Raw genomic sequence first — 16,022 nt, 5'->3', positions numbered from 1 at the left:
GCTCCAGGCAGATGGGAGGAGGTGGAGGGATGTTTCTCATCAGAGGCCCCCAACCCTACTGGTAATTCCGGCCAGTGCTCTAGAAGGTGGGCTAGCTGCTGGCCAGCACCATACCTGGATGCTCCCTCCCTACAAGGACAAATGCCATGTCTGCAGGGATAGACTCCACCCCAACCCCTCCTTGAGTCCCACGGACCAGAGCCTGCACTGTCTGCCAGTTCTGGAGCCCACTGAGGCCCCAGTGGGGACAAGGACAGATGGGAAGGGTGAATGAACCTTTCCAATTTAGTGACTTCCAGGGGACCTCCTAGATTTTGCCTCTGCCTGGCTAGGGTGAGGATTCACCAGTTCAGTACTGCCTAGTCATTGGTAGGTGGTGTCCTCTGTCCCCATCAGCTCCCACGTTTACTTTGTCCTCAGGGAGGGGCGCAGGCGGCCTCTGAGGGAGCAACAGAAGTGGGCAGGGCCTGAGAGTGGGTCAAAGACCAGGCTTTGAATGGGCCCTGGGAGGGGCAGACCTATGGGGTATCATCTCACCACTGAGACCCACAGGACAGGGAAGGGGAAAAGGAGGAGCTTTTCCTCTTCCCTTCCTTCTAAAGTCCTTGCAGAGATAATGCGGGATAACCATGCTGCTTTCTCTGCTCTCCTGTCGAAGAGTGCAGACTAGGAGTCTACCCTGAGTGCAACCAACTTGCCGCAGTGCCCAGCGGCCTCCCTGGGGAGCAGACCAGAGCTCTCCCAACACCCAGTCACCCTGGAGGATTGGAAAGGAACTACTTTCTCTACCTGCTCCTGCAGGGATGCTCAGCCTACCTCTCTGAGCCCAGGGCCTCTGAAAAGCAAGCAGGCCTCCTAGTTCACTGGCTGCCCCAGCACCACCATGGCCTGAGGGCAGAGGGTCAGAAGGAGTCAGGTGCCTCTGGGCTTCCAAACTTGATTCTGCCCTGGCTTCTCTGCCCATAATCTGCCACGTCCCCCAGGAACCCTATGCCAAACAGTTCTTTAAATGGGATTTATGACTGGGCACTTTCCCTGGGGTCTCCCTTTCTCAGGGACCTGGGTCCAGACAGATGACAGGGTGAGAGGGCGTGTTCCTCCTGAGAGCAAGGGGCCTGACCAGCCCAAGCCTGGTGCCCTGGCCCCGCCTCCCGGGGTGGCCTGTGCCCGTGGGGCCCAACAGCTGCCCGTGCCAGGTGCCAGCGCCGCCCCACCCCCCTAGCTCTTCTTGGCCTCCTGCTCCCTGCGCCGGAGCTTCTCACGCTGCCGCGCAGCCTTCTCCTGGGCCTTGCGCTCCTTCTCAGCGGCCGCCGCCAGCTCCTTCAACTTCCGCTTCACTAGCGCCCGGTCATGCGAGTTGCTGAGCCCCAGGCTCTGGGGGAGGAATCCAAGAGTGAGGGAAAGAACCCCAAGCCCCCTGGCCAGCCCAAGGTGGCCCAGGTGGATTCTGGAGCTCAGCCAGGTTGCCACCTCCCAGACTCACTGACGGATCAGAGCCCTCAGGGCAGGAATTTGGAATGGGAGTGGTTAGGAGAGATAAGGATGGAGGGTTCCAGGCCCTTTGCCCCTCCCCTTCCTCTACTCAGGATTTCAGCCTTAGTGTGACCCTGCCTGACCCCCTGAGACCCAGAGATGGGGAGCAACGTGCCCAAGGACACACAGCTAGTCAGTGGCAAAGGCCCCTCCCCACTCCGGAGACTTCCTGGGAGACCCTCACAACTGCTTCCCCAAACAACTCAGCAGAAGGTGCAGAACAGGCCAGAAACCTCCCAGCAGAGATCAGCACACCCCCAGCACCACCACCCCGCCCACTTCCCTCCCACAACCACCAGCCTCCAAGACTGAGAACCAGATGAGCTGACCAGGGGAAACTCCTTAAGAGTCGAGAGTCAGAGGATATGATAGTCTGAGAGGTCAAGGTTAACCTGGAGACTTGGGCTGGAGCTTGAAAGTCAAACTGAAGAATCTGGCTGGGGTCACACTGGGGGCTCCAAGTTAGACTCGGGGGCCCATCAGAGAGCAAAGATCAGGCCAAGGGCCTTGCCTAGAGGTCAGAGGTCAGGGCAGTGGTCTTAGAGGGAGCAGAAAGGTCAGGATGAGGGGATCCCAATCCTTGAAGTTTGCCTCAGGCTCCGGCTGCATCGGGGCCATTCCACTCAGACCCACCTTAAGTTTGCTTCCATCCAGCTGCAGTAGCTGTGGCCCATCCACCTGCCGCGCAGCAAACTCAGCGGCATACTGCTCCAGGTTGAGGCTGTGCAGCCACTGGCCTACCTGCTGACTGGTCCAGTGGTAGACAGTGGGGAGAGGTTCATCCAGGAACTGGGATGGAGACCAAGGAGAGTGAGCGGGGAAGACGTGGCCTGTGCCCTCATACCTGGCAGAGTCAGAGGTCAGGGCTTGCTTACCTCATCCGAAGACTGGGACAGTGTGTGGTAGGGGTAGGAACACTTGGTCGCCTGCCGGGGACCACTGGGGATCTTGGGGCTGCTGCTGGGGGGTGTGGAGTCATCACTCAGGGTGGATTCCTAGAAGGGAAGGGAGTGCATGCCTCTGAGGAGAGCACTCACCTCCAAGCCCAAAGAAGTCACCCTTGACCCGCCACCCTCATCCAGATGGAGTTGATGTCCAGGCTCGGCACCAGGCTCAGTGCCCCTGTGCACGAACCAGGAACTGGAAGACACGATTCATGGGAGGCATCAGGGTCTGAGGCCTCAGAGAGGATGTGGGGCTAGAACTGAGCCAGGCAGAGTAGTTAGCGGGAATGGAGGAGGTCAGACTAGGTATCGCTTCCTAGATAGCTGACCGGGGTTCCCCAGGCAGGGTCACATGTCCCTGTCTTGCACCTCCCCAGTGTGGCCTCTAGCACCCTGAACTGTAAATGCCTGGTTAGAAGTCCTGTCCTCACTGGACTGTGAGCTCTACAAGGGCCTGGGCTGTGTCTGTTCACCATGGTATCCCCAGGGCCCAGCCCAAGGGAAAGAAGAAAAAGGGAGAGGTGGAAGGAGGGCACGGGAGGAGGGATCCCCTTCTCCCCTGAGTTCCCAGCTTTCTGATCTCCTCTGCCCCTGCAGCACGAGTAACAGAACGACAACAAGTGCAGGCTGAAGGACATAGGGCCTGGCACTTAAATCCAGTTCGGTCTGTGGACAAATCCCTTTTCTCTGGACCTGGATTTGCTCATCTGTACAGTGGGGGCGAGCATGCCTGCCCTCCCTACTTCACTAAGCCTTTGTGAGAGTAAAGCAAAAACACGCATTTGGAGCTTTGTAGACCGTGGAGCCTGGTGAACAGAAGCAGATGCTCACTGTTGCTTCTGTTACGTGGCCTCATTTCTCCCAGAGGGTTGTGAGCTTTCTGAGCACTAGCTAAGTTGGGGTCCTGTTCACCTCTGTTTCCCCCAAGCCTCACTGCATGTATGTAGCTCAGCTCCTAAGACAGGACGTGGGGCTAGAACTGAGCCAAGCAGAAGAGTTAGCAGGAAGACAGGAGCCCCCAGGCTGCATGTATAGTAGGGATGATGGTGCTCAGTGATGTGTGTGGAATGGAAGCAATGAATGAACCACAGCATATGAATGAGTGAGCAAGTGAGTGTATGAACTCAAGAGACTGGATGAATTAACGAATCGCTGAATGGCTCCATGGATGGACAAATGGACTCCAGGGATGCTTGGTCGCAGCCCAAGCTGGGGTGAAGTATGCTGTCAAGCCACCTGAGTCGGGGGGCCCGTATGGGGGCTAGAAGGCCATGGACTCACCTGAGAAGCTGACTTCTTAGGGCTGAAGCCCTCGTGTTTAGGGGAGCAGGCCGGGGAGGTGGTGCTGCCAGAGGACGCGGAGCCCTTGCCACTGTCTGTGAACCAGGAAAAGGGCAGGAACGGGGAGCCCCCTGATCTGCTGGACCCCTCCACCGACTCCCTGTGGAGAGAGCACCCTGTGTGAGTGTGGACACCAAGGCGACAGCCAGGGCCCACAGGGAGCCATGGGCAAAAGCTACAGCTGAGGGGCTGTGGGTGCCTCTTACCTGCTGCCCATGGACAAGCGGTTGCTGCCCTTCTCCTTCCGGCTCTTGCTAGTGGATGCTCGGCGTAAGGTGACCCTGTGGAAAGGGCAAGAGGGAGGGGGACAGTGCTGCCCCCTGTGCTACCCCCATTCCCAAGCCTTTTGTTCTGGCCCCTCCTCCACTCACCCCAGGTCCAGGAATTTTCGGCGAGTCTTCTTATCCAAGCCAATGGTAGGGCTGGCGGGCTCAGGTGGGCTGGCATCCCGGCTGTCATCTTTTGAGGAAGAGAAGGAAGGAAATAGCCCATGTGGTGGCTTGTCTGCCTCCTTCAGCTGCCAGTGAGGTGGTAGAAATTCTCTAGACTTAGAATCAGGCAACCTGGCTCTGGCGCCCTCCACTAGCTGTGTGATCTAGGACAAGTCATCACCTCTCTGAGCTTCCTGCATCTCAAACATGGGGATAGTAACTGCCTATTTCATGGAACCTAATAGGATGTTGATGAAAGCCTTATACAAAGCATAAACCACTCTGAAAAAGGAGGGACCACTACTCCACTGTTAATTTTATCATGGCCAACTTTTAACCAATCTTCCAATCATGGCTCCCATGTCACATCCTCAGAGAAGCCTTCCAGGATGCTCCCAACTGGTTGCTTTCACCCTGATACATGCTCTCCCGCCCTGCGCACTGTTTCTCGCGTAGCACTTATTACACCTTGTAAACATACATTTGATTAAGGGATAAATTGGTTTCTTCCCCCTCTAAACTATAAGAAATTAGTTGTTTCTTCCCATGAGGACGAGGACTGCATCTGCTTGCTCTTTTGTGTGTCCCAGTGTGCAGCAGTGTCTGGCACCTTTTAAGGCGCTCAGGAAACGAGTGAATGAACCGTGGCCTTCCCCCACCCTCCCCCAAGCCACCCTGTCCCTCGGGTCGGCCATGCGTGCGCTCCGGCGCCCACCCGACCGCTTGCCGGCAGGGGGCGCTGCGCCGGCCGCCGCTCACCTTCGCTGTGCGGCTCGGCGCGGGGGTGGCGGCGCGCGAAGCTGGGCGAGCTGTCGGACGAGGGCGCCGAGCGTGGCGGCGAGCACGAGGCGGCGGCCAGGCCCTCGTGCGAGGCGGCGTTGTGCAGGGGCCGGTAGCGTGTGCGCGGCGAGGGCGGCTCGTCCTCGTCCAGGCTGCGCCGCAACCCGGGAGGCTCCAGACAGAAGGAGCCCCCGGCCGGGGACCCTGGGCTCGAATGCAAAGGCGAGCGCAGCCGGTGCAGAGGGCTCCCGCAGCCGTCGGTCACCTGGGCGAGGGGCAGCTGCTCACCGCCAACCCTCCTCCCCTTTCCCCCGAGGGGAGCCGGGACTCCTAGGTCCTTCTGGGGCCTGGAGGGAGGGTTTCTTCTTGGATCCCGCCTCCTTCACTTACTAACTGTGTGACTTTGTTAGTGAACCTCTCAGAGCCTCAGTTTCCTCATCTGGAAGATGGGGGATAATACCTTCCTTGAGAAGATGAAATTAGCCAGAAGTGAACTGCAGCTAACATTTTTTAGCCTTATTATGTCGGAAGTCTGGGGGTGTGGTTTCCCCGGAATAGTGGTTTGAAGGGATTATCCAGGGGCAAGAAGGGTGGGTGGGGTATGTGGATGTGAGTGGATTGCCCCAACCTTGCCTCCGGGCCCATCGGAGCCTTCACCATCCTCTGCAGAGCTGGCACTGTCCCGAAGCCTCGAGCGGGAGGGCCGGTGTCTCCGGCCCTTGGCCAGTAGTTGGGCCCGGGCCTTGTGTAAACTGCTGTCCAGTCTGACGGTCTCTGGTACAGCCAAGTCCAGGTCTGCAAACCGGGGGAGTGGGGCAGAGACCAGACACATGAGGACAGCAAGCCCAGAGGCCCACCTCAAAGGCCACCTGCACTCACACCCAGACATTCAACAAATGTCTCTGAGTGCTGGGCACTGGGAGTACAGATGAGATGGAAAACCAGGTCTCTAACAGTCTCCTGGGGAGCTGGACACGTCTGCTCATATACACAGCAGCGTGATGGAACCTCTCATAGGCACAGAGGAGGACAGGGCGGCTCTGTTTGGATGAGTTGAAGGAAGAACCACCAAAACTGGGTCTTAAGGTCTGGACGGGAGTTTATAAGAAGAGGTTGGCAAGACTGGTACATGACATGCTGGGAAGTAGGGAGGCTGGGGGCAGGGGCGGGGCACCTCCAGGGCAATGGGAGGGCAGGTTTGTGGAGGGAAGAACAGGAGAATGAGACCTGAGAGAGCACGGTCATCATGGCTACTGGTGAAGAAGTGTCAAGTACACACCAGAATGTACATACATCACCTCGTCTACTCAAAACAGCCCCTGGACTAGGGACAGCTATTACACACATTTTACAGTGGAGCAAACTGAGGGTCAGAGAGCAGTGGTCCAGGATTTGAGCCTGGCTAGTCTAGCTTCACGGTCGCACTGAGACAGCACTGCTGAGCATCTAGAGTGCTCACGGTTGAACTGGAGCAGAGGGACCCCCCCCCACAAGCCAGTGGCAGCAGCAGAGAGGAAAGCCCACAGACCCCGAAGCCTGTCTCTCCCACCCTGGGTTCCGTGGCCCAGGGCTAGGTCCTGGATGAGGACAGGGAGGAAGAATATGCAAACCTAACGGATCATGCCTAAACCCTATAGAGTCATTTGCTCCACCTGAGAACTCAGCCTTCGCTTTGCAGTGTCCCTGAGCTTGCCACTGGGAGCCTCCAGGCAGAAAGGTTTCTTCCCAGACCTTAGCATGGGTTGAGACCTTTCTTCACCACTCTGTCCACCATGATCTCAGGGACGCCACCCCAAAAGTCATGCCCGCCCTGCTTTGCCTGCTCCTCTTTCTCTTGTCTGCAGACACCCTCTAAGCCATCCCAGTGGCTGGACTACCACCCATGTCTATTTCCAGCCTGATCCCTCCCCTGAACTCCAAGCCTGGGCACCTCAGCACCTGCCAGGGAACTTGCCATGTCAAAAGCACCCAGGCACCGCAAACTCAGCCTATCAAACAAACCCACCAACTTACCTCAAATGGATTCTCCATCCCCTGGCTCAGTGAAAGGCCCCTGTCCACCCAGTCATCCCTCTCAGACAGCTCTGAGCTACCTTTCCCTCAGACCAGACCCGGTTGGTAATTCATGCATCCATCTGCCTATGTGACACCCCTACTTGGATGTCCAATTGGCATCTTCAACCCAGATGTAAAAATTGGACCTCTGCACTCCCCAAGCTGCTCTTCCCAGTCTGCCCCTCTCAGTGAATGGCAGCTCCATCCTTCCAGCTGCTCAGGTCAGACCCCTGAAGTCACCCTTGACTCCTCCCCTCCCCTCCCACCCTACAAACTGATCCACCCACAATTCCTGTTAGTTCTACTGTGGAAATATATCTAGACATACTGAAATATTTATGGTGAAATGACACGATGTTTTGGATTAGGTTCAAAATAATCCAGAAGACTAGGAAGGGGATATAGATGAAATGAGACTATCCATGAGTTGACGATTGTTGAGGTTGGGTGATGAGTACATGGGCGTATGATTGAGTACATTGTGCTAGTCTCTCTGCTTTTGATTTCCCACAATAAAACACTGTTTACAGGTGTCTGTGTACACACACTTACATACATGCATACATGTGGGGAGAAAGAGGAAGGGAGGGGAGAGGGAGAACTCACAGCACCCCTGGTCTAGGTCACCATCACCTCTTGCCTCGATTATTACAAATCCTCCCAGTGAGTCTTCCCTCTGCCTCCCTTTCCCATTTACAGTCTATTTTCAACACAGCAGCCAGAGTGATCCTGATAAAACATGGCAGCTTGTGTCACTCCTCTGCTCAGAACCCTCCAGTGACTTCCATCTCACACAGAGCAAGAAGCCTCCAGACTCAGGCTGCTCGGTGACTCTCCCCGACTCTCCTCATCTTGCTTCCTCCACTCCAGCTACCCTGGCTTCCAGGCTCTTCACACAAGCCCATCCTGCGCCTCAGGCCCTTTGCATTTCCTGCAAGGCCCTTGGCACAGAATTCTGCATGGTTCTCTCTCTCACCTCCTTCAAGTCTTTGCTTAAAGGCTTCCTCTCATCAAGGACTCCCCTGACCCCTCAATTTAAATACCCCCAGAACCCCCACTGCTAATTTTTTCCTGTATCATTTATCATTCTCTAGCATACCATTTATTTTACTTATTTAATTTATTGTCTCTCTCCATCCATTAGAATGTCAGCTACAGGAAGGCAGAGTTTTGTCTATTTTGTTCATTGCTCTAACATAGGCATCAAATAGTGTGTGTGTGAAAGAGACTGTGTGTGCATGAGTGTTATAAATGCTTTACAACTACTATTTCATTGAAAACTACCCCCAACCCAAGGAGGAAGAGACCCTGGGAATCCCCAGGGCAGCCTGAATTTCCCTGAAGGTCTATGAAGAGCAGGCCAGGGTTATAGGGAGTCTGGCTCCGAGACTTGGTGTGTAACTAACCAAGCTCGCTCTACTGCCTCTGAGGCAGAGGTGGGAGTGACATGTGAGTCCAAACTCTTATTTTACAGATGGGGAAACTGAGGCTCAGAAAGGGAAGTTTGGCCCAGAGTTCAAAGGGACTCAAGGACAGCAGGCAGGTCTCCTGGCCAGAGCTCTCGCTGCTCAGGGGGGCGCGGCGGAGGGTGAACTGATGGGCACCCTCTACCCGTCCAGCACCGGGCTGGTGCCCAGCCACTGGGGCCAGGGGGAAGGGCCCTTTGCACCTGGATCTGGGCTACATCAAGACCATGGTCTTACCTTGAGGGGCTAGGGAGCAAAGGGACTCCTAAGTGGCTTGGGGGATTTTCATGCAAAGTGGGGCCAGCCTCTCCTCCAGTCCCTTGCTCTACTGGGCCCCCCTCACCTCCTTCCATCCCTCTCTCCCTCCATCTCTCTCCCATCTCTCTTTCCCACTGGGAGTTAGCCCGGCCCTGGGCAGTGGGGAGCCATGAATATTTAATTGTCTTTCTCTTCAGGAAGCAGGCCAGGCGAGCTGCTACCTCAGCAGGTCCAGGAGAAGGAAAACAGGAAGGTTTGGGGTGTTGGGTGAGGGGATTGGAAGCTGAAAAGCCCAAGGATGGGGTAGCTCACCTCTGTCAGGCCAGGGGTCAGGCTGGGCCTGGATGGGGTTGGAGAGACTCAGCATCTGAGGCCCAGAGGCAGTTCAAGGCTGGGGGAGTCCCCAAGGCAAACCCTTCACTCCACAGGCCCCAGGGAGGCCAGGGAAAGCAGCGTTCCCCAGGAGCCGGGAGGGGGAGGCCACAGTTCCAGGCATTGCCAGGGCTTGTGGCTGTCACAAGGGAGAATGGGGTGAGCAGGGAAGGGGGAGGAGGAGAGGGTAAGGAAGGTGGAGATGAGAAGGCTGGGGAGAAGAAGCTGGGGGCCCCATGGCATTCGGCACATAGGAGCCCCTCCCGGTTGAGTTCTAAAGCCTGCACACACAGTACCAGCTTTCTGTCTCCACCTCTCCCTCATGTTCCTCCCTATTCTTTTGCCCACTGACTCCTCCACCAAATCCAGCCAGGAAACAGCCTTTCCACCCCAGTGCATGCTGGGAACTCTGCCCCATCAGTGGTCTTTCTCTAGTCCACACAACAGAAAGACTGCAGCGGGTAAGTGATGGTGCAGGAGGTGTGTCCATGCACCCCAGTGTGTACAGAGGGTCAGCCTAGGGGTGCTGACGCTGAGTGTGTGTTATGCATTTTTTATTTTCTTGCACGCTCATCACTGCAAGGTAAGTTCCCTTATTTATGTGACTTGGAGGTAATGTGTGTCAGCTGTGCTAGGGGATCCAGGTGTGCACCACAGTGACTGTGAGCAGGGAGGTAGGCAGTTGGGATTTCTAGTCCTCGCTCTGCCATTAACCTGCCCTGTAACCTTTAAAGCAAAGTCATTTCCACACTCTGTGTCCTAGGCTCACTGTCTGCAAAATGGGCACACTTCTTAGCAGTATTGTGAGGGTTAAATAATGCAGCACATGTGAGAAGGGGGTGCTAGCCTGGTAGCTGGCCTGAGACAGGCACTTGATAATGGGCACCCTTATTATTATTGTTGTAGTTGGATATCACTCAGACAGTGGTGACAAAGAAGGCCACAATACACACACACACACACACACACACACACACACACACATACACACACAGAAGACTCCAAGGGGCTCCTCCCTCCCAATGCCCAATAGCCTTGGCTAAAGATAGAGCCAAACTGAACTTACCAAAAACCTCATCCGCAGGTTCTCGGAGCTTTGAAGAAGCCATGACTCAAGAGAGCTGAAGAGGACAAGGGAAGAGAGAAAAAGACCTGGATAAGAGGTTCCATTTGGTGGAGGGAGGCAAGGGAGGTGCCGATGACCACCAGCTCTGGGCCTTCTGGCCTCTCATCTTCCCTTACAACTCTCCCTCTGGCCCCTGGAAGAGAAGTCATCTGGACCATACCGCTGATGTGGGGTTGGGGCAGGAGGCAGCAGCAGAAGGGTAGGGGCAGAAGCAAGTCCAGGGTGTAGACACAGGCTGAGTCCTGTGGTCCAGGTTCAAGCTGATTTGCTCCACATGGGTCATGGAACTTCCCCCTTCACTGTCTTGGGCCTTTCCATCATTAACATTCCCTAAAACTTTTAATCATCATAAATTGTCCAACATCAAATTTGGGAGAAAACTTGGAGATGATTAAATCCAATCTTCTCATTTTATAAATAAAGAAGCAGATGAGAGAATGACTGACATAAGATCACATAACAAGTTAATGGTAAAATCTGAATCAGAACCCAGTCTCTTCCATCTGCTCATCTATCTCCCTCCCTCCTTATCCATGCATCTACTTGGCCATTCACCCATCCATTCATTCGCCCATTCATCATCCATCCAGCCAACCATCTATCTTTCCAACCACCCATCCAGTCAACACCCAGCCGCACCCAACCATCCACCCATTTTTACATCCATCAGTTTATACCATCCATCCATCCATCTTCCCATCCATCACCCAGTCCTGCCTCCCCCAACTCCCATCACTGGTGTGCTCACCACCTGCCTTCCTGAACATGAGCTGTTCAGGAAGCTGGCATCATCAGCAGGGCCACTGTTTTCTTGACAAACCCACAGTTCTCACAGTTCTCACAGTTCTCACAGTTCTCGACAGACTCGCAGATGCAGAAGGGTATGAGAAGTACTCACAGTAGAACAGTGGACAGCCAAATCTCTGTGATGCGTCAAATTTGTTCTGAGAAGACGTATGGATGGGTAGGGGGTTTGTTTTGTTTTGTTTGTGGGAAACAAGAAAGGAAGGGCAGGTGGAGAAGCAGGATAGATGTAGCTGAAACAATTCGGGCAGACTTCCTAGCAGATGTAGGATTGCAGCATCCTTAAACCAAGGCCTGGGGGTTAGAGGGGCACACTGCAAGGATGGGACATGATCTCTAATTACTTCTTTTTTTTTTTTAACGGAGGTACTGGGGATTGTCTTCATGCCTGCTAAGCATGTGCTCTACCACTGAGCTATAACCTCCCCCTCTCCAATTACTTCTAACACTTAGGTCCCCATAAGAAGGGCAGGGCACTGGACGGGGCCATACCCTTGACAGTTATAGGGAAGCTAGGCCACATGCCTGCTGGGTTCTTTTCCAACTCTCCTCTTCTGTTATTACACAGATGTCATCTCATTGTGAGTTGGCCAGGCTTGGCATTCTTTGTATCCCCACTTTACAGATAGGGAAAACTGAGATGCAGGAGATAAGAGGCAGAACTCAACCTTGACCCCAGTCTCCTGCCTGTCAGCTCTATCCTGGGTGGTGATCTGCAGTCCTGAAGGCTGCTCATTAGAAAGGACATTCCTAGAAGAAGGGACCAGGGGTCAAGGGAGGGGAGCGGCTCCATACTTGCTAGGACTGGATAAGCTCCAAAACTACCCCCACCCCAGGCTGGAAGCAGGAAATGAGGTGCATGAAGGAGCCAGGGATATGGGCCCTCCAAGAACTCTCCTACCATTCTTGAACTCTGGGTGCTAGTAACAAAGAAGTTCTAGAATCTCTCTTCCTGTCCTGAAGAGGACAGTGGAAAGACAGGCTACCCCTAAGAACGAACCAAATTCCCTCATTCAATCGCAAAGCCTCATCTGATCAGGATCCAGCTTCCAACTCCTCCAGAAGACTGTCCTAGATGGCTCTCCTTCCTCTTATTTGTCTACATAATTTCTAAATCCACCCTCCCCCACCACTAGGAAATGAGTAATTTTTCCTATTTCATTGATTCCCTAGCTAGGTCATATCTCCCCCACATGAGATGAGAACTCCAGGAGAGGGACCAGTATCCCCATCAGACTAGGGACTCCCTGATGACAAGAAATGCCTCTCCCATCAGAAGGGAGTCTCCCCCAGGGCAGTAGCAGTGCTTCCTCTCTTAGTCGACTGACGAGAGAATGGAGAGCCCTTGTGTTCTTTATTCAAGGTCCTAGTCTAGGGTAGAGATTCTCTTGTGGATGTAGTCCTCTTTCAGTTATCCTCCGGGGTGAGCTGGAGCTTCTAACTCACACCAGCGCCCAATCCATCCTGAGTCAGCACAAATTGAATCTTTCTTTCTCTCCCTTCAACAACTAACTCCCTGGGCTGTGTATGGGGGGCCCTCCCTACACTGTCCCATGGGAAACTCTGGGAAGCATCACATCAGGAGGTCACCAGGCCCTTCCCACCCAACCCCTCCTTCTTCCAAAACTGCATCTTGGAAAATTAAACAACCCTCATTTACACTCCTACAACACTACCCATCCCCGCTCCCCCCCCACACACACACTCATCCACACACATTCAAAGCAGGTAACTGCTGCAAGGTGGAAATGAACCTATTTTCTGGACACAGTCTGGGCTCTGACTCTACCAGGCCACTCCTTCCTCCCAAAACTTCCTCATTCCCAGAGGAGGAGATGGAACACCAACAACCTTTGACCCTTCTGTGGGAGAAAGGGAGGCAGGTGAACTCCTGGGATCCGGGGAAGGAGAAGGAGAAAGAAAGGGGGCACAAACCCTGGAGAGGGAGTGGGGAGCAGGTCAGAGACAGGTTGGTGGAGAGTCCATTCTCAGAGCTGCAGAGAGGAGGAAGAAAGAGCAAGAGAAGAGCCTGGAGCTGTGGGGCCAGGGGACACAGCAGTAGAGACAGGGCTCCAGCAGCCCTGAGTGAGGCCCAAGGGAGAGGTGGAGAAGACGGCACCGGCTGCCTGCCTGCCAGGACAGGGGCGGCCCCTGGAGGGGCAGGAAAGAGGAAAGGGGCCCTGGAAGAGACCGAGTCCAGGAGAGAAGTGCAACTGCGAAAGGAAAGCCCAGGGAGGGATGGACAGCAGAGGAGGCAGTAGGCGAGGCAGTGTGGAGCTAGAGAAAGTGGTGATTCCCTCCCGTAAGGCCCAGGCTGGGGGCATCTGGCAAGAGTCGGATCCTCCTCCAAGCACCGCTGGAAATGGGGTGGGGTGGAGGACAGGGCACATTCTGCACTCCCAGGGCCCCTGTCCCTCAATCAGAGCCAAGTGGCTAGTTTCCGTCCAATCCATCAGTCCAACTCTGCACCAGACAAGATGGAGTTAAGCTCTCCCCCTCCCCCAACACCAGTTTTTTTTTTTTTAATTAATTTCTCCGGGCAGCGGGCAGAGGGAGAGGATTAGGGACACAAATCCTATCTCCATCCCGTCCCCTGACAGCCCAGCACCCCAGCTCCAGGCGGCCCCCCCTAGGGATAGGGAAAGAAAGGCCCTTGTCGCTTCTCCCCATCCAATCCCACTCCGGGTCCCACCGCGAGCCCAAGTGATCCCCAGCTCCTCTTCCCTATCCACCTCGGGGTCCTTGGGGTCTCGGCCTCTCACCTCCAGCATCTGTCATCTTCAGCGTCCGGCGTCTCGGGAACCCCTCAGGCCCATGGTGCTGGGGGCGGAGGCCAGGCGGGAGATGGGTGAAGGACTGTCACCCCGGCCGCGGGGGGCTCTGGGCTGGCTCCATCCACTCCATCCCGGGAGTAGGGGTAGGGGTCGGCGAGGGGGGTCTTGGAGTCGGAGGGTATGTGGGGGGAGTGGAGTTCGGAGAGAGAAGGAGAAGGTTTGCAGGAAGCAGGAGGTGCGGCGGGCGGGGCTGGACCAGGAGACCTAACGGGAGGATGCTCCGTGCGTGTGTGAGTGAGAGAGAGAGAGAGGAACGACCGCCCCGCCCGCTCGCCAGGCCCAGCCGGACGCGGGGTCCCCCGCCTGGCAGGCGGATACTCGTAGCGTCGTATCCGCGGGGATCCGCTGGGTTCACCGGGGAAGGGGCGATGCGGGGGCGCGTGGCGGGGAGGCCAGGCGCCCGGGAGACAAAGAACGGGAGGGAGGGAGGGGCGGAGGCGGCGGGAGTACAGGGGAGGGGGGAGGCGGCCCCGCGCCGAGGCCGGGCGAGAGGATTCTAGCTGCCGCTACTCCTCGGCCAGCCGGTGGCAGTCGGGCAGGTGAGAGCAGCCAGAGAGGTGGCCCCATCTTAAGACTCACGGGGCTTCTGCCTCCTCTGCAAGATCTGTGAGGGTTCCTGATTCAAGCAGTCAACAGAGCAGTCGGGTGTGCCGAGGCCCAAGGGAACCAAGGGGAACAGGACCCATCCGGTGTAGGCCCTCGGGGCTTGTGGCATTGTCAGGGTGGATGGACAAGTCCGGGGGCCCTAAGGAGCCCGGGTGCTGTAAGCCCTGGTTCACAGAGGACACTTCAGCCCTGGGAGAGCACACTGGAGGGCACCCAGTCTCCGGGCTGGGAGGGCAGTGTGTGTGTGTGTGTGTGTGTGTGTGTGTGTGTGTAAGTGATCCGGGAGGAGTCCTGGAGGAGGTGATGTGCTGGCTACTTCTTCAGGCCAGGGAGGGCAGATGTGCTAGTGGGGCTTGGCTGGGGGTGCGGGGTGCAGGAGAGTTAGGGGATGGATGTGTCAGAAGCGGGGTAGTGGTGAAGGCAGGGCTTGCACTTTATCCTACCAGCCATAGGGAGAAAAGTAACAGATGAGGGAGGGGCTCAGATTCGCATTTTAGGACAAACCCCTGGGCTCCTTGGAGAAGGCAGCTTGAAGGCTGGGGCATCCCTCAGGAGGCTGTTGAGAGGGGGTGGGGGTGGGGGTGGGGGGATGAAGATCTATGATCACAATAAGAACTACTCAGGATGTAGAACTGGAGAAATTGACAGGATCTGGGGACTGGCTGGCCACTGCGGGAGGAGGGGACTAAATGGCTGCAGGTCTTGGCCTGATGCCCTGGAGATGGAGAGGCGGTGGGGGGATGAGGTCAGACTTGGACTTGGTGAACTGGAGGTGGTGGCAGGCCAGCCTGGGAAGATAATGTAATAATCAACACTAGCTACTATACTGAGCTGGTTCGGGAGGTGCACTGGTTAGGCACTGCACTAAGCACTTTCTCAGATTATTAATGTTGCCCTCATGATAAACCCATGAGGTAGGTGTTTCTATTACCCCCTTTGTTCAAGAGTGAGTGGTGAGGTGGGGTAAGGGGGTGTCCAGAGCTCAAGGGAGAGGCATGCAGTCTGTAGGGACAGAGTTCCTTGATGGCCTGCCAGAGTCTCTGAGGCCCAGGAAGAGCTGTGGGAGGTGGCATGTTGAACCAGGATGGTCTTGGGACCATGGATGAGGGCAGAGCTCATAACCTTTAGGTGCTCAGGTATCTAAGGAGACGTGTGTGAGTTCTGGCCTCTCTGGCTGCCTTCAGAATCTGCTGGCAGCCATGGGTTGCTGGCTAGATTGTGGAGATCGGGGGAGGAGAGTGGTGACTCTGGAGGTCTTATTGGGGCTGTGTCTGGGGTCTTTAAAGCGGACACAGTTTGCAGGCATTTGCTGAGATCTGGGTGGTAGGCTGGAGTGGGGGTGTTGATTGTTTGGCCCCTGTAGGGAGTGGGGAGATGATGTGTATGTAGCACCAGTGCTGGGGCGGTTTCTGTGGGAGGGTGTCTGTAGGCCACAGAATCCAGGAGGACCCCCTGTGTTCCTAATGATGCCC

At 55.7% G+C, this 16,022-nt stretch overlaps 1 protein-coding gene across 2 annotated transcripts; it reads right to left on the bottom strand.

Annotated features, from left to right (window-relative positions):
* Positions 1–1,007: 1,007 nt before the first annotated feature.
* Positions 1,008–14,205, bottom strand: SAMD14 (sterile alpha motif domain containing 14). 2 transcript variants are annotated; one of them, XM_072938896.1, is made up of 10 exons: positions 13,873–14,205; positions 10,247–10,301; positions 5,658–5,824; positions 5,009–5,294; positions 4,190–4,277; positions 4,025–4,099; positions 3,759–3,918; positions 2,409–2,528; positions 2,167–2,322; positions 1,008–1,374 (listed from the first exon to the last, which is right to left on the bottom strand). In XM_072938896.1, exons 2-10 carry the CDS (start codon positions 10,287–10,289, stop codon positions 1,219–1,221), a joined length of 1,251 nt encoding a protein of 416 aa, XP_072794997.1. In that variant the 5' UTR covers positions 10,290–10,301; positions 13,873–14,205; the 3' UTR covers positions 1,008–1,218. The 2 variants fall into 2 exon arrangements, with proteins under 2 accessions (XP_072794997.1, XP_072794998.1); XM_072938897.1 differs by lacking the exon at positions 13,873–14,205 and adding an exon at positions 11,205–11,477.
* Between the last annotated feature and the right edge of the window lie 1,817 nt (positions 14,206–16,022).

Source organism: Vicugna pacos, chromosome 16 (genome assembly GCF_048564905.1).
Source record: "Vicugna pacos chromosome 16, VicPac4, whole genome shotgun sequence".
In the NCBI taxonomy this organism is placed as follows: Eukaryota; Metazoa; Chordata; class Mammalia; order Artiodactyla; family Camelidae; genus Vicugna; species Vicugna pacos.
This window is presented reverse-complemented; position numbering and strand designations above follow the sequence as displayed.

Excerpts from the sequence above, each read along its gene's own strand:
- SAMD14 (XM_072938896.1), bottom strand. The coding sequence starts at position 10,289 with ATGGCTTCTTCAAAGCTCCGAGAACCTGCGGATGAGGTTTTTG. Across the intron at positions 2,323-2,408 it reads TGTCCCAGTCTTCGGATGAG|TTCCTGGATGAACCTCTCCC; the intron begins GTAAGCAAGCCC and ends TCTCCATCCCAG. Across the intron at positions 1,375-2,166 it reads TGGATGGAAGCAAACTTAAG|AGCCTGGGGCTCAGCAACTC; the intron begins GTGGGTCTGAGT and ends TTCCTCCCCCAG.